This window comes from Rhea pennata, chromosome 10, assembly GCF_028389875.1.
Source record: "Rhea pennata isolate bPtePen1 chromosome 10, bPtePen1.pri, whole genome shotgun sequence".
Taxonomy (NCBI): domain Eukaryota; kingdom Metazoa; phylum Chordata; class Aves; order Rheiformes; family Rheidae; genus Rhea; species Rhea pennata.
In genome coordinates this window covers 15,228,012-15,246,234 of record NC_084672.1, presented here as the reverse complement: position 1 = coordinate 15,246,234, position 18,223 = coordinate 15,228,012, and the positions used below count along the sequence as shown (strand labels likewise).

Here is an 18,223-nt window from a genome sequence, read left to right as displayed (position 1 = left end):
GTAATGCTCTCAAAGACAAATGCCAAATACATTTTGCATAAGCATGATGTATTTTTGTACTTGATATAAATTGAATCGAAAAGCAACTATTCTATGTTGGTTTTCAGTTTTTTCATCTCGGGCTAGTAATGATGAATCAAGTAGTGATGAAACTAGCAACCAGTCCAGTCCCACAGTACGAAGACGTCGGGCTAAGAAGAGGCTGATCTCTAGCTCTGAGTCTGAGGCTGGGCTGTCTGCTGAGCCGGAGTCCGAACCTCCCAGAGAACAACAGCACAAGCGCCAGTTCAGTAGTGGCCTTAACAGATGCATCCTACTAGCTTTGGTAATAGCAATCAGCATGGGCTTTGGACACTTCTATGGTGAGTTTATAGAAAATGAAATACATAGAGCTGAGAGCTTATGTACTTAACAAATGCCATTTTATTTTGTTTCTGATTCTTCTTATTCCCTGCTAACATGATAAACCTAAAACCAAGAAAAAGCAACAGCTAATGTGTGGATAATAGAAGAGGGACCTTCAGCAGTGCATTTATTCACAGAATCAGTGGCATTGGAAGGGACCTCTGGAGATCATCTAGTCCAACCTCCCAAAGATTTCCTGGCGCTAGTTCCACTGCGGCTTGAACCCAGAACCTTCAGCGTGTAAAGCAGATGTGATTACCACTACACTATCCTTTCTCCCCAAATTATATTTAGTATATACTACATTAAAATTAAATAAAAATGAATTTTTATTTGTTTGTTCTTCCAGATAGAAATTTCTTGTTCTTTTCATAATGTGGTATGTATGCTGTCATTCCCAAGAAGATTCAGAAAGCCGTTTCAGGCTTTTGTCCGATATTTACTCAACTAATAAATGTAAGGGATAGGCATAGTTTTACAGCACTGCATAGTATCAATATTTTTTTCTCTGTAGTGAAAGAAATCTGCTATAGTTGTCCTTGCAATTTCAGAGTGGCTTAGTGAATCCAAGATCACAGCAATTTCTCTGTGTTCTTAGTGTATGGCCTAAAGTTGATTCTCTTCTATTATGTTTCAAGCATGAGCATTATGCAGATTGTTAGCTACCTCTAACAAAATAACAGAACTCAGTAGTGATCTAAATCTGCCTAGTGCAATCCTGATCTTGTAATTCATTTTCTAAGTGATAAAAATGATAGAGCCTTTATTATTCAGGTACTTCTAGTCTTATGTGAAAACATGTCTCAAAAAAAGACTTGTGGTTCCATATGAGACTGGAAATACAATTTTAATCAGGCTTAATTTTTGCTAGTTGTTAGTCTGTAAGTTTTGACATTTATTTTGGAGGATTTATAGTAATTTTCACTTGAACATGTTTTTTTTCTGTTCTTAGGTAAACCTGAAGGTAAGAGTCATGAATTATTGTTGATGCTGGGCTTGCATTCAGATAAAATTGTGCGCGAGCGCACGTGTGTGTATGTATACTTATAGTATATATTTAAAAAAAAAAAGTCTTAACATTTACTAGCATATGCAGGATAACAAGAGTTACTAATCCAGTCATGGGTAGTAGTGATGAAACCTACCTTTTATTTAGCACTTGCTTGCAGTTGCAGCTAGTAGTACTTGGTGAGAAAACTGATTGATGTGTATTAGCATACTAGAAGCAGAGAGGAATAGAGTGACTAGACCAATCTTTGGGTAGTGTTTTGCTGTGGTAACATGAGGAAGTGGTTTCGTTCCTGTTTATTGCTTTTTCTGTATTTAAGTTGGGATTGAAGATAAATATTATCCTTTGTAAGAACTGAGATGTATGGATGAGAAATGTTTTGTAAATGTGTTAAGGCCCCATCTCCTTTAAAGGAGTCCTGGAGCTCTGGGTAAGACTTATCCCATTTCACGTTTAAAGATGTAGAAGACAGCTAGGATTAGGTTTAATCAACAGTTCTGTCCTTATTGATATAAAACTGAGCTACTTGGCTTTGGGATATTCTAGGAGGGAGATCTGAAGATTGAGAAAGAATCAGGAGCTCAAAGAGGGCAAGCTTTTCAGGAACAATAGGTAACTGGAAGAGCTGAAGTTAGGAAGATCTTGTCAACAGGAAGTCTCTCCATGGACACTGAGATGTTTCATGTATTTTTTTTTTCTTTAACAATAAACCACAGAAAAGAATATTACCTTAATGCTAGGAATTTGGCAGACTACTTGGATAATCTGAAGGATATTGTGATCTGCTTATTCCATGTGGACGATAATTCTGTCCTGAGAAAAAGAGAAGGAGTGTAACTTTTTTCTTTGGTAATTCGTGTTTCTTTTAACATGAACCCCTTCCGCTAAATGCAGTCTTCAGATTCTTAGGACCAACAGACTTCTTTGAAAGGACCTATAAAAGATAAATCTGATGGTATTTTAAAATTCATTTATGTGGGGATATATCCTTCCAGTTGATGTTTTTTAAGGCTATGTGAACTGAAAATCATTGCTGTATACAAGTCATTTCCCCTTTGAGTTGAAGTATTCAGTTAAAACTTGTTTTAATAGAGCACGCTATTAGTCCAAGCTCATACTTGACAATATGCTAAACAGAACTTAAGACAGCACAAAAATACCTCAGCATAATAGCATTTACTCTTTTTTTTTTTTTTTTTTTTTTTAATATTAACCTTTCCCACCAATACAGGAACTTTAACTCTGCACATGTTGCATTGAATTGGAAAGAAATACCTAAAAATTGTTGTTGCCATCTGCTGTAGATCCAAGAGAATCTTAAAAGCAAAAACAGAAAAAAGAAAAAAAAAGAAAAAAAAAAGCATCACTGCTAGAACTTTAAAAACCACTTACAGCTGTAGGTAGGGCAGTACTAGTGAGGAAGTGTTATAAAATAGTAAATTTTAGGGGCTAATATGATGAAGATAATTCTTAGGAAAAGAAAAAGCTCATCTCAGCATCTGTCTCACAATTGAAAAATAGGATCTTTGCTGAATTATTCAACCTTCACTGTAATAGATGAGAATGACAAAATTGACATGCAAATACTTGCTGCTTTGCAAGCAGTATTTAAAAACTGTGTTTCTTCATGGAAGCTTAAATATTATGCCAATATCCTCTTATTTATGTAACTTTATTTAGCAGTGAGAGCAGTAGTTCCAAAATGATTAACACTTGGATTAATGCTCTACTCTTTTATCCTGGTTGGCTTGCATGTTACTGATTAATTACAAAAAAAATCACACACGTCCTTTCCTGCATAACTTTTGCTTGATTTATGTCTAACTTATTCCGTACAGTGTTCAAAAACTTCCTTTTTTTTTTTTTTTTTTTTTCCCACCAAACAAAAGACAGTGTAATGGAGAATTTGGGGATCTGTTTGAGAACTTGTTTCCCATTGGAAGATACAGAATCAGTATATAACAATTTGGTTTTATAATCTTTACTGTGTTAAACTGTTTTTAGTAAGTACTGGTTGGAAATTACAAGGTAAGAATGCCTCTGAATTTGCAGAGAAAATGAAGATGATGTTTAAGTTGGTCTTTTCCTCTCTTTGAGTCTACTAATTATTTTGAGTCAGACTATCAAAAGAAGTTTTATTTTTGTAGGTACAATACAGATCCAGAAACGTCAGCAGCTGGTAACAAAGACACGTGAATTAAAAGATATGAAAGATGACCTTTACCAGTGCCAACAAGAGCAAGGAGATAAAGCACATCATAAAGCGGGGGTAGGTATGAGTTTAGCTGTAAGTCGTGTAATTATTCTTATGTCCCTGTGGAATTTACACAGAGCTGAATTACTTTATCACACAAATACGTTACATACATTTCTTTAAAGTTTTGACAACGTCATTTTGTTCCCCACCCCACCAAACTCTTGATGAAGTTTTTGTAATTTGATCAAATGTTGAAATAAGATATAAAACAGGTGCCACTAACGTCAGCAGGCGATGAAACATAACTTGGGTTCTGAGAGTCAAATTATACTGATAGCTCAAAAAGAATATATATTACCAATTTGACTCTGTTTCCATATTTGAAGAGAGCAGTAAAATATAGATGTTCTGTATTGTGGCATTTTAAAAAATATTCCTAACTATTTGCTTTCTTTTCATAAGGGTGTCTGTATGTTTAATCTAAGTTAGATTTCCTTGTTATGATTCTTCAGTTAGGAGTTACAACATATATGTAGGATATTTTTAGGATTAGTTCTTTAGAATGCTTTTTAAAAGAGTTCAAAATATATAGCAGAAAAGTCAGACACTCTCCTGTTGAAAGAACAGATAACTGTAACAACTAGGCTGACTCGTTTCTTTCATTGAATGGCTGTGAAGTCATTGATTTTTGTTATTTTGAGATTCAGAGTAATACAGAGTTGTATGTACGGTTACATGTTAAGTCTGACTAGGAGCCATCTAAAACAGAACTTGGGGGATCTACTTGTTAACTTTCTTTTTCTAAGCACATACAGCATATGCTCTGTGATCTTCTGCGTCTGTTTGGCACTAGAATCTGTTTAAACAGACTTTTTCATATATGCAGTCCTAGGTAATAGTCTAGGAGTTATCTTGGTGGACTCTTTCTTTTTAGGAATTTGCTTTCTAAACTGTCAAAGGTTACTAATTTTTCAAATACTCAGCAATGTGTATTTTACTTTGTCATCTTTAAGTAATTAATAAGTAAGACTAGTAAGTGCCTTATAGGGAGTCTTAATTTTTGAACAATTTATGTTGCTGACATCAGTATTTATACATAATTGAATACTTTTAAGAGTTTGTTAAGGATGCCAAGAGATGGGGGAGATCCTCTTGCATTATAGTTACATGAACACGTTTTTCAGCAACAAATGTGGTTCAAAATCAGTTCCTGAATTTCTGCCTCAGTTGCCTCTTGATGTACTTGCTTCTGTTTATGTATTTCGATACATACATATTATTATGTATGTACATATTTATGTGGCTATACAGTAAACTCAGATTGCTGACTATAAAACAATAGCAAACATTTTTTTCATTTCTCTTTCTTTTTAGGCTAGATCAATTCAAGTATCTAGTTTACTATCTTACAGCCAGTTCAGTCAATACAAACAAGAGGTCATAATCTGTAGCTGGAAGTGGGAGCTTCTCACATGGTCTTTGTTGCCAAGAAAGTGTTTGTGTGCATATATTTGAGATAAACAAACTAGCTCTATTTTTTCATCTTGCTGTAGCATGTGCCACTGCATCCAAAGCAACAAGTAAACTCAGCCTGAAATACCTTGGTCTTTCATTTTTTCTAGTTAAAAGTGTAGCAATTCTCCTCATAATATTTTTGCTCTTTTTTTTTTTTTTGTATGTGTATTAGTCGCTCAAGGGAGATGTTGCCATATGTTTGACCTCTACTGAGGTGGAGAAGAAATCTTTTGAATCTCAGAAAAAAAATCTTGCTGCAGAAAATGAGCACTTAAGAGAATCTCTAGAGAAGGAAGAAAAAGCTTTGGCCTCACTTCAGGAAGAATTAAGGAAGCTAAGACAACAAATTAGAAACTTAGAAGATAAAGGTACTAGCACTGAGTCTATTGTCATGGAAAATCAGAAACTAAGGGAACATTTGGAAGAGGAAAAGCAAAAAAATTATAACTTTCTTAGGCAAAAGGAAACGCTATTTGCAGAAGCACAAATGTTAAGGAGAGAACTGGATAAAGAGCGTCATGTTACAGAAGCATTAAAAAAAGAACTGGAACAGTTAAGTTCTCATCAAACACCAGACAGTGCTAATGATGATGATACACTAAGAGAAAAGGAAGAAATAGAAACTTTGCGAGGAAGACTAGTAGAACTAGAAAAAAAGCTAAATTTTGAGCAACAACGCTCTGACCTATGGGAGAAGCTGTATGTTGAAGCAAAAGACCAAACTGAAAAACAGGAAATGAATGAGAAAGGACAAAAGAAAAGTGGTAAAGGGCAAAGTAAGACTAAAAAGAAATCAAAAGAATCATTTTTTGGTTCAGTTAAAGAAACTTTTGATGCTATGAAAAATTCCACAAAAGAGTTTGTAAGACACCATAAAGAAAAGATTAAGCAGGCTAAAGAAGCAGTGAAAGAAAACCTGGAGAAATTCTCTGATTCTGTGAAGTCTACATTCAGACACTTCAAAGATACCACAAAAACTATCTTTGATGAAAAGGAGAAGAAATCAAATGATAAAAGATATGAGGCAAACAAGAAAGCAAAAACTGTTTACCGAGAACATAACTTTCATGAGAACCTGAAGCACATGCACTACAGAGGACCCAACATGCCAAAAGAATTCAAAGATGGAAGAAAACATCAGTTTACAACATTTGAAAAAGATACAAATTCACAGAAATGTCTCAATGACCCTGCGTGTGATAGGAAACATCAGTTTGTCCTAAAGGGCTGCTCTGGTATTTTTGAATGTGCTCATCAAGAATTCATTAGTCTCTTTAACAGAGTATCAGATCCTATCAGGGTGGATGAATTTAATCGACTAATTAAAAAGTATTTGCAACAAGTTGTAGATAACTTCCATCACTGGAGAGAACTAGAAAATTTCATCAGTAAGTTTTTTCATAATGGGATCTTTATACATGACCAGATGCTGTTCACTGACTTTGTTAATGATATCAAGGATTACCTGGAAGATATGAAGGAATATCAAAATAATAATGAAAAAGTGTTTGAAGATTTGGACAAATACATCTACAGATACTACTTTCACTATGATAATTCACCACAATATGGACCCAGGTTTGTTTCCATGTTTCCTGAACAGTTAACAAAGTGAAGTAATCTTTGTAAAGACACCTAGCCGCCTTGTTTTAATAGGTGGCCTTTGAGACAGATATACATATACGTACATATATACATATATATATGTGTGTGTGTGTGTGTATATGTGTGTATATATACGTATATATATATTTTTGGATGTTAGGTTGGGAGATGTGTTATGGATCCACATAGCACAGTCTGATATTTTCACTGAGTCATTTAGAAAACTGTGCAGCTGTAAGTAAGACTAATTTAGACTCACCAGCTACGATAGTTATTTATTCTGTTATGTAGGCCATCTCACAAGAATAATTATCTTCCATGTTGTCCTTCCTTAAATGGAGACGTTTTCAGGTACATTTGAAGCAGTATCAAAGTGCTGTTCTGGCAGATAGCTTCCCTGCTGGCTCTGCAGAAGTTTCAGTACTCTTGTGTAGCTTAGTACAGTGTTGAATAGAGTAGAGCTACCCGAATGGCGCTCCTGAACCTAAATTTTTTTCAGACTTCACATACAAAAGACCTTGATGTGAATTGTTTCCCACACTGCTACATGGTTTCCAGTATTTCATGCTATTCTCAAGGCTTCTGGGGAGTAGTTGTGGTATGCTGCCTGGCTGGCTTAAAGGAGCTAGAGATAATGGACTGTTACCATTGCATAGACATTGGTGAAAGAATATTAAGCAAACAGACTTAATGCATTGTGTGGAGCTTGCACTTTGTGGAACAATTATATTTCTACATTTTATGTGGACTTTAATGTCACTATTACTACAAAATCAAATATTTTCTTGTGCTAATTTTTATGTGGTCACACAAGAAAAAGACTTATGTATATTTAAAAATTAGGCGTCGTGGACATAATGCAACTTTTCCCTATGTTGATATTCAGTGCAAAGCATACTTTAATATTTAGATCAAGATGCAGTTCTTTAGTAAGGTTTATCTTTTGGACTTACACTGTTTAGTCTTTCACATGCTTTTTGCAGCAAGATACCTGAACAATTAACTACTAATTAATAATTAACTAGGATTATTTAATCTTATGCGATATAGTACTTTTTCTTATGAAAGGCTGAGCACTGAGAATGATACTTCTATTAGTTAAAAAGCATTTTCTAATGTGTAGTTTTAAAAAATACATGATAATGTTATAGGTGAAAGCTTTATTTATAGTTCAAGTACCTCTTATCCATTCATTATGACAATGGGCTTTAATTTCTGATTAATTTATATACTTAATTTTTGAGCATTTTCATTCAGTTTGCAGAAATAGAATTTAAAATCTGTTTACTGATAGTATCATACAAAGTTTTGTATTATATTAAGGATAATAGCCTTATCTCAGTTTAGCAGAAGCTTAGCTAGTAAAATCATAGGCTAAAAGCACAGTATTATATCCTGTTGGAACTCTGCATCAGAAACTACAACAGGTGACCAACAGTGTTTCATCATTAGCAGCTTTGTCTTAAAGTCCTGATTGTAGTTATAGACATGAAACCCTCTGAAGTGCCTGTGTTTGTGAACTGTTTTTTTTTTTTTTTTTTTTTTTTTTTAAAGTTTCTAGGAAGTTTTCATTATTTTCTAGAGCAGAATGGAATAGAATTATCTGAAAAATTGTAGATTCAGATCTCTATTCAAGCATGATGGTAAGGATATGCAAACAGCTGTTCACCTGGCTTTATTCTTTACAGCGTTGGGCAACCAGCTGCAAAGCACTTGTATTTTTAGAAACAGACGATTACTTTTAAATGCACCATTGTAATGATGGTTAAGAAAAAGAGAAAAAACAAAACTAAATCTACTTACTTGCTTTACAACAGAAAGGACTATTTCCTACTACTGATTTGAATTTTTCTTTTCAGCCAGCCTCAGCCTATTAAAAGCTGTTCTTGACAATGTAATTTTGTTTCAAAATGCTTTTAGAGAGGTGTTTCTTAAGAGTAGTAATAAGCTTTTGTTTACTCCTTGCAGTCGACCTAAAAGACCTTCTTTTACACAAACTGAAAATTCCAGACATGAAAAACAAGCTCAGAAGTACCACCACCGTAATAAAAGAGAAGGTAAATGGTATAAACATGGTCGCAGTAATGGAAGACACATGGCAAATCTTGAAATAGAATTGGGGCAATTACCCTTTGATCCAAAATATTAAGTAATTTATGTATGGTAAAAATAAGATTAAAATGAATAATTCACATCCTCTCTGAAAACTAATTGTTTTTCAACAAAGCAGCAAGATGCAAATTTTTACTCTAAATGGTTTGACTTTTACATTGTTGTTAAGAGGCAGAAGTCAAGCTTTCTAATTTGCATATTCAGTACTGTTGCTTTAGCTGTTCTTTGGAAATGATGATAGTTTGGGTGCCAGCAGTATTGTTACAAAAACTAGGCATGCAGTGACTTGTGTATGAAAAATACGCTTAATTGCATTCCATTAGTGTAGTTCCAGCTTGAGTCATGCATAATGTACCAATAATTAACTCCTATGTTTGATATACTAACTTCATCTCATCCTTCAAAAAAATAAGACATTATGGTAATGTATTTGCTAGTGTCTGATAATCTTATACTTGTTTCTTGTCTTTTGGGGATTCAAGAGCCTGTTGAATTATGAAAAATTTGCTGTGCTGCACTCTAATCAGCTTGCTGATTTAAGCACTTGAAATGTCTTGCATATCTGCATATTGTGGAAGAAAAATAAAGAGACAGTGTGGGTAAAAGTCTTTATTTATAAAAACAAATCTAGTATAGCTCTACAGCCATATAAAAAATGGTCCAGTCTTGTCTGATTTCTTACTGTAGAAATAGTTATGTGATAGCTTCGGTTTTGATGATCACTAGTGTTGTGTTTCTAGCCCCTCCATCCTGTATTGCCACTGAAGCTGCCTTCCGAAAAATTTTTAGATATTTCAAAACTGTCAATAGCTGCCTAATCAGACTTCCCAATTTTACTTACCAGGTTTCAGACTCACTACCCTCTCTTTTCTGTAGTATAAGATCTTTTAAGTGTAGTACAACTATGTAAAAGTTTTTTCATTATATCTTAAGTCTAAAAACTGATCCTCAGGCATGATTCATTTCAGTTTTTTTCTGTAGACGTAGATGTGGCTTCCAACTCGTCCTTGAGGTACATGAGTATGAAAGACAGTGGCAGATTTCTCGTAGCCCTTTAAAGCTAGAAATGATGATATTTCCTGTAAATGAACATATATAAGTTTGTACAGTCAAAAACTGTATTTGGAAGCATCAGTACTGTGTTCCAAAGTCTTCTGGAAACCATCAGTTCAACTACCCTGTGGAAGTTTTGTGCTTTATTTAGAAAAAGCTGCAGGAACAAGAGATTCCTATTCTGTTTGATCCTATCAAAAGTGGATCTTCACCAGAGTTGGGTACACAGACTTTGTAAAAGAACTGTCAGGAACGCATACTCTGACTAGAGGCCTTGTTACTTTTTATGTGTCTATAAAGTCACTTAAAAGCATATAATTACGGGAACAGACTACACAGTAGATTTTTCAGTATGGCTTGAGGGAAATTCCATAAAAGAATATTTTATGGCATGTAGAATTTGCACAGAGGGCATACCTGAATGCTAAGTACATATCACGAACAGCAGGTATACTGTATTATGAACGAGAAGGTCTTTATTAGACTTACGTGTTTTAAAAAGCTATGGATGATAGCTTTCATTCTTATTTATAACTCTACCTTAATTTCTTTTGTAACTTGCTGTGAAGATTAGATTTTTGCAGTTACCATACCTGTTCTAGCACATTGAAGAAAATCAAGTGGCTGGGTAATAACGTATCATTGTAAAACTCCTCATTAAGCCAGGCAAGTGGATTAGAGTAAAATAAATCTGCTTCATCAATATAGCTCTCATTTCCAGTTAGGTCCGGGGGACACTGAAGGAATCTCATTTTTAAAGGACAATGAACGTGGCTAGGGAGAAAAAAAAAACAAAACATTTCTGGATAAACTGACCAAAATGCAAGACTTGAAATGACTCATCACCTAAAGATAAAAAAGGTGGAGTAATTGCTTTTTTTCCCTTGAGCCATAATGTTTTCTTTCATATAAAATACAGAAGGAAAGAACAAGTGAGTACATTCAGATCCAAGTTCCTGTGACTATATTTTTAGCAGTTCACAGAAGGCAGATTTATCTTAACAAAAATACCATCTGCATAACATCAGTTCTTTAAATAAAAGGTTCTTTTCAACATCAGCTTCACTTTGTAAATCCGCCTTGATGTTTTGTTTAGTGATTTGATGTACTGCAAACTTCTTGGAATAGTGACTTCAGTTACTGTATGTTACAATTACATTTCTTGACCTTCTAGTAGAAGTGAAGGAAATAATTTTTGTAGCAAAACTAAAAATTACTTGCTACAGTCAAAATAATATTTTAATTACTACAATGAAGCAATTTGAATTACTGTTATAGAAGTCAGGTAGTCCTGACTTCTTCTTTAAGACTACTGCATATCCTTGTGCAAAGCCCTTAAGGAAAAAAAAAAATTTGCTGAATTTTATTCTGTGGAATAAGCATTTGTCTGATTTTCCCCGTTTATTCTATATTAACAGTATGAAAAAAACAAAACTTGTCCTGTGTTCATTTATTCATCTCAATTTATTAAGTTTGGGAAAAAAACACCTAAATTTCTGCTTAACTACATAAATTTTAATATTACACACTCTATTAGCTATTTTATTACCTGTAAAATGGAGTAGTGTGGCATGGCATCATGATGAGGACAGAAGCTTGTGACTGGTAAGAGTTATTACACAGTTGCTGTACATGACTCATAACATCAAGAGAGCCTCGCTGGTGAATCAAGCCTGTATACAGTGCTGGGAGCAAGTTTGATAAAAGCAGGAAACTTGCTGCAGATTTCTTCCAGGCTTTCAGTTGTTCCAAAGAATATCCTAGAGAGACATGTAAGTAAGTTTTAGAGATAGGTAAATACTAACAATTTCATACACAATCTCTTGTGAAAATAGTAGTATTTACTGGAAAATCATTACTCAATTTAAAGCAATACCTTGTTTTGAAGTATTTTCTTAATACACTGTCCTCTCCAGTCTTTACTGTTTGAATGGAAATTCAAAAGGTTATAGTTTGTCCTCTTGCTGGATAAAACGATGTCAGTGTTAAGCCTGTCTCTTGGCATCTAGAAGTAAAATTTCAAAGCCAGTGCTTTACCTCTTTAGAGTTGAATTTTCATTATTGTGAGGAAGTAATAGTGCATTCAGTCATTTGCATGAATGACAGGTGATGACTTACTGATGTGTTCTGGTTTGCAAGTGTCCAGGTAAAGCCAGAATGAATGACACATGCTCTGCTACTAGCCAGTTGGCATTCTTTTTCTCCAGCATGCTGATAGCTGCAGCATTCCCTTCATAAATTTGGTGTGGTCCTTATTTTTACTAGTTTCTGAGCCACCGCCTTTGGAAAAGCTTATTCCTCTGTCTTTCTTCATGTTTTCTTCCTTTTCTTGAAGGAATTAATACTAGGAAGAGAAACATTTCTCCTGATGGGAGATCGCTGCAGCAACCTGTTTCTCACAGCCCTATACTTAAGATAAACCTTTTATAGAACACACCTTCATGTTCTAACCTATCCAAAGACCCTTATGTGCTTGGTCTCGGTCTTACGAGATGAAAATATTTTATGCAGCTTAGTTCTTCTTTTGATTCACCTTTACTGAATCAAAAGAGACTAGTTAAAATAGGCCTGTTTCAGAAGTGGAACAAATGCATTAAATTATAGTCTTCTGTTGGTCTGTGTTCTAACAAATTGTAGATCTTTATCTTAAATGAAAACGAAGTCCCGTCATTAGTCTGGGGTTTAAACACAAGTAGAAACATTCTATTATAAGCATTTTTTCTATTTAGCTTTTGGGAAACATTGTTAGCTTATCTTTAGGTGTGCTCAGAAAGAATTTTAAAATGAAGGAGCTTTCTCACTTTATATAAAACTTTTCAGCAATGTAAAGTCTTCTTTGTAACTGCTGAGTTACCAGAAATCTTTTTGTCATTTTTTCATTATTAAAGTATCCAAGCAGATGGTATTTAGCCCTTGATAAATTGAGAAAATGTCCTCATTCTCTTACAGAAATGAAAGTTAAGAGGGATATTAATAACGTAAAAGAGAGAAGTGATCTGACTGGAGTTCTTCCGCACGCAGAAGTAGAACTAGGTATCTTAAATCTGCTATTAAACTGGATGTTAAACTAAGCCAAGGCATATTACATATCTGATCTCTGTAGCAAACAAAATTACTGAAATAAGATTTAATTTTGATTAGACTAACAGAGTAGGTTAAATAAAGTCACACGGTTTTCTTTGGTTCATCTATTTTGAACTTGCATTTTAAATTAAAGCTATACAACTTCATGTTCTAGAAGTCTTGATCTTTCCTTTGTAGCTTTTTAACTTACTAGGTTTTAAACCATGATGTCACCTTTTCTGTAGATGTTACGCTAGTCTAGCTAATACTTGGTGTTGTAAAACATAAAATACTTCTTTATTAGGGTCTTTTCTGTATTTAACAACGACAGTACAAAAAAAGCAACATTTTAAGTGTTGCTGTTAATGCATTAGAACAATCTTAGCTGTCAGAAGCAATATGCTTTCCAGTTTAAACTGTGGACAGATTTTCTTGAAGACCCAACTATGCTGATAGAAAAATTAAAGTCCTCAAATGCCAATGGAGCAGTTCATGAGAGCTAGCTCTGATTTTAAAGTTAATCATGTTAGTTTAAATAGTATATTCCTGATTTAACAAATTCACCTTACTATGCCTGAAGGAAAAAGCACTCAGAGTAACTGCTCCCAAACTTATGTGGGAAATAGCCTTCACCTGGTGGTTATGTAAGAGCAGACAGGAAGACTAGCATCATCTACTGACACAACTGAATCTAGAAACAGATAATTTTAAGAGTTGAATTTTCTTTCTGTACACTCAAAGGCATTTGTGTTTCAGCATATTTGCAGAACTATTTGACAAAAAAAAAATACTATGCAGGAGCAAAAGCAGAAAGCACTGTACGAGTGGCATTGCTAAGAAATTAGGAGTAAGTGATGCAACTAAAAAAAAATTTTTTAAACAGAAAATACTTCTGTCCATACTAAGGATGCTCTACCTGTATTTCAGTGACTTGCTGTTTTTTATTGTCTTTTCTAGCTGTAAGCAAAGGTTAGGCTAATTCTAAGAAAGCTTTGTCAAATACAAAACCGTGACTATTAACAGTCTATATTGGGTTAAACTTATAAATAAGGAAGGTTTAAGATATTTAAAACTAAATGCTTACCACAAAAAAATATGCAAAATGGCAGCACTGGATAGATGAATCTGAATTCTTTATGGCTCAGCATGCTGTAATAAAATAGATATGGTACTATGGAAAGAGAATTAAATGCATCAGTCTTGTTGACAAAATATGTTTTAGAGCATGCAGGACTAAAAGAAGAGCACTTAAACATACGAAAAAGCTTTTGGCATTTAATCAGTTTAGAGTAAACATGCAAACTGTTACTTTTCAAGAACACAATCGGCACACAGCTCACTTGTTCATATTAAAAAGGCTATTAGGTGATTCAGAATTTTCATTTCTCCTCGGATTTCATGCCGAATTTTCTTAAGGGTCTTATCACTTCTAAAAAATAGATATATGCTAATTATACAAGAAATATTATTCCATAAAATTTGAGAAACTATTGTATAATTGATAGCAGTAGTCAATTGTAGTAGTTAAATAGTTTAACTTATTTAACTGAATACCATTATCTTTGTTTTACAGAAGATGTAAGCTTTGATTAAAAGACCACAACCAGGGAAATACAGTTATGACACTTTCAAAAAATTACCTGTATACTAACACGGTCCAGATGACTGCTATTAGAAAGATGCGATATCTTCTTGGTGCCTGTACACAGCCGTGTATAAAGAAAGGCAGTTGGGTACCCAAGATAACTGGTAGTCCCTGGGTAAAGTACCAGTGCCAAGGATGAGAACCGTAAAATGTTCCCAAATTCTGCAGCACATTGAATTTCAAGAAGTTCAGTTGAACTAGTACCCACTAGGAGACGGAGGAGAAAAAGTTAAGTAAGAATCCAAAGGGAAAATCAATCAATCAGATACATTAAATTAAATAATCGCCACTGCCCTTAAATGATACAGAATTTTTCATACTTAAAAATCTTACCTCCTTTCTACTAAGACTCCTCACAGACTTCATAGTCTTTAGCAGTTAAAAACAGAAATCTACAAGTTTTCTAGTTTGCTGATAACAGGTTTCAATTAATTGAGAGCAGAACCTATTAATTTGAAACAATATTCTGACAATTTAAAATAACTGAGAAGTCAGTGGTTAAGGTTTTATTACTTAGAGGCAATAAGCCAAACAGACGAAGATTAGAAGTCACAGAAATTATAATGAAAGAGTGGGAAATCTGAAATATCTGTCCATGTTAAAATGTTAAAAGTAACCTTGATTTTACAAATTGTGTTTAGAGCATCTTACCTTACCAAAAAACACACGGTCAATTATTAAAGAGGTTCCCACTGTGACCAATCTGCAAAAAAGGAGAGTTGGTTGCATTATTAATACTTGAATTGTTTATGTACTAGATTGTACTTTTCTCTAGATTGCCAAAACTCTCTGAAGAGTTACTGCTAATGTCTTTCAAGATTACCCATGCCCTTGGCCCTTTTACTGTAGCTATCACAGTCACCTAGTATCCTTGGAACAATCCCAGATTAAGCTGAAATCCTGCTCATGTCTTTTTTTCATGAAGTTGTTCTATGTGCTTTTCTGCAGCAAATAAGTACAGTCATTTAAAGGAAGCATGTCTCCTCTTTAAGCTTTTGCAGAAGGAGTCTATTCTTTCCTTATATCAGCTCTTTTGGGGTTTCCTGTCTTTACTGCAGTATGCAGTGGTGAAACTGATCCTCAGATAAAGCTATGCACAGTCATAGTTTGTTAAATTCAGAAAGGACTTACCCAACTGGAATGCAGGTGTGTAAGACAAGGTCAGCTTTTTTTTGTTCTTGCCAAAAATGATTGAAGACTAGAGGTATCCATGGAATAACAGCAGTGGGACGAATAACAATTGCAAGTGCTACTAAAGTTAAATATTTGCAACTAGAATGAAGAAACATAAGAAAAATAAGTCTGTCAGAAGCTATGATCACTTCTTTTGCAGACAGTGACATTTTAACAATTTAAATACTGTCATGTCTCAGACCAGAAGGTCTGTGTGTTGCAAATAACTTTGATTCTCTGAGTGCAGAGAATCTGTTTTTGCTAGGAGAGCTGACAACCATATAAGTACTTCACTACATGGAATTTCTAACTCGATGGACATACGTGTTTTAAAATAAGTACCTGGTAAAGAAAGTTAGTCGTGACTACAAATTCATCTGTGGCTGAACCCTAAATAGCCTTTGTTATCTTTTCCCAAGTTATCAAAACTCCAGTCCTCTAAAGTCTAAATTAAGATGCTTTGATCTAAAGTGTTGCTTTGAGTAGAGGAACTGGAATGAAGAAGTGATTTATATACTAGCTGTATCACTACTTCAGGGGAATGGGGTAAAAAAAACCAAAAACAACAACAACAACAAAAAACCCCACACAACCCACAACGGCTGTTCCTTCCATGATCTAAAACAACTCTTACTATATGAATAAAGTGTTTTGGTTGCTTTATGTTTTAAATAAAATGCAGCATTTCAAATGGTATCAGTTGATTGGTATTATCCCAAACCAAAGGTTACCAGTACTGTTAGCAGAAAGTTTCTCACCTGCTCCCCATCTTGGAACCTTTTATTGGATAGTAGGAAAGAGCAAAAATGGTAAGAAGGGTTTCCATGGTGTTTGTTAGAGTTCTGGTACAGGAATACCATGTAAACCAGGAGCACAGCTGGCAGAAGTACTGAAAATAATTATGAACAACAGGGTGCACAGGGAAAAATGTTAACACAATAAATTCTGTAGTCTTAAAAAAAGGTGATAATTCTTTTACTATCATTTTACTATTCCTTACACTGTAATGGACAGTGTTAATTAACATGTATAATATTTTTTTGAAGGCTGAAACTCACCACCCACTTTGCTGTTTCTGCATTTTCAAGGTGTCTCACTAATGAATAAAGCTTCACATCAGCAAAAGCTGCCAGAAGTGCTTGGACAAGTCTAGGGACCCATATCTACATAAGCAAAGAGAAAGTTTTCTTAATTGCAACAAAACCTGTTAAATTCTAAGTTTGAAGAGAGGACTAGAGAATTACTGAATGACTACTCAAACGTGAAAATACTAAGGAAATTAGTTTTTCTTGCGGAAAAAATGGTCCTTTGGCTAGACTAGTATTTTTGCCCCTCCCCCAACCAAATCAATGAAAATCTGAAGTTCAACTGAGAATTTTCAGAAATTTGGAGCAGAATTTTTTAAAAAATTGTCATTTATGTCCAATTGAAGGAAAAAGTGGCTGTTGATACTGAGTTGATGATCTCATGGCAAACACTGTTGGCATGAAACTCAAGATTCGTGGAGGCCAGGAATAATCCTCTGCAGTCACAGGCATCAGTCCTGTCACTGGAGCTCTATGAATGGATTCTGAACCATGCAAGAGTTAACTTATGTGAGGCTTCAAATTTGAAGTCTGTGCACTCATAGCTGTTTAACTATCAGATTCTAGATTTTGTATGTTATGTGGACAATGATAAAAAACCACAGTGGATTTAAATACAATGTTTTAAATTAAATTTTCATAGCAAATATATATTTTTTTTAATTCTAATTATACTTACCAGCAGTTGAACATCATCCTTAGCTAGGAGCTGTAAAACTTTATAGATGCTCGCAAAGATCAATGGGTATGAATAGCCCCTTAAGCCGTTTTCCCATTCCCAAGTCAGGTAGCCATAATTATTAGTATTAAGGATATATATCATGAACAACTGAAACGAAAGAGTCGCTAGCTAAGGTATATCAGACTTGCCTTAATCCCTCGTGAGGGAAAGCAGTGATTTTTTGTTACTGACGAGGTCAGCAGCTCCCTGCAGCGGGAGCGTGTGTCCAGGCACGCAGCGCTCGGGGCAGCAGCGCTGGCTGTGCACCGCGGGAGCGAACCCGCGCGTCCCCGCGCACGAAGGATATCGGAACACCATGCGATGCGCGACTTCCAGCGACTGCCAGTACTCGTCGGGCACGAAGCTCGTCTGCACCAGCGCGCAGTTGAGCCCGCGCAGCGCCACCGCCAGCGCCACCAGCCGGGGGCTCTCGCCGGGCGGACCTGCGGCGGCACAGCCGGGCTCAAGCACCCGCCGCCGCGCCGCGCCCGCGCCGCTTGCCCCGCTTGCCGCGCTGCCGCTTACCGCCGCCGCGCCGCCCGCCGGGGGCGCCGTACAGCACCGACCTCCGCTTGCGGAGCCGCACGGCCTCGGCCCGCCGCAGCCGCGCCCGCGCCAGCAGCCCGCCCGCCGCCTCCAT

At 35.4% G+C, this 18,223-nt stretch overlaps 2 protein-coding genes across 3 annotated transcripts in view; one reads left to right on the top strand and one right to left on the bottom strand.

Moving 5' to 3' along the window:
- The window catches only part of CCPG1 (cell cycle progression 1), a 24,958-nt gene extending 15,510 nt beyond the window's left edge, over positions 1–9,448 (top strand). The window contains exons 6-10 of one of the 2 annotated variants that reach the window (XM_062584200.1): positions 108–362; positions 1,358–1,369; positions 3,562–3,683; positions 5,299–6,704; positions 8,700–9,448. In XM_062584200.1, coding sequence (XP_062440184.1) covers positions 108–362; positions 1,358–1,369; positions 3,562–3,683; positions 5,299–6,704; positions 8,700–8,880 — 1,976 coding nt within the window. In that variant the 3' untranslated portion in view covers positions 8,881–9,448. The remainder of the gene's footprint in view (positions 1–107; positions 363–1,357; positions 1,370–3,561; positions 3,684–5,298; positions 6,705–8,699) is intronic. The other variant, XM_062584204.1, reaches the window with a different exon arrangement.
- On the bottom strand, positions 9,437–18,223 carry PIGB (phosphatidylinositol glycan anchor biosynthesis class B). Its single transcript, XM_062584205.1, is given in 13 exon segments — positions 9,437–9,820; positions 9,823–9,922; positions 10,490–10,670; positions 11,446–11,656; positions 14,044–14,108; positions 14,600–14,811; positions 15,256–15,307; positions 15,736–15,876; positions 16,536–16,666; positions 16,836–16,940; positions 17,542–17,662; positions 17,894–18,026; positions 18,109–18,223. Coding segments are annotated over 13 exon segments (1,596 nt in total). The 3' UTR covers positions 9,437–9,791.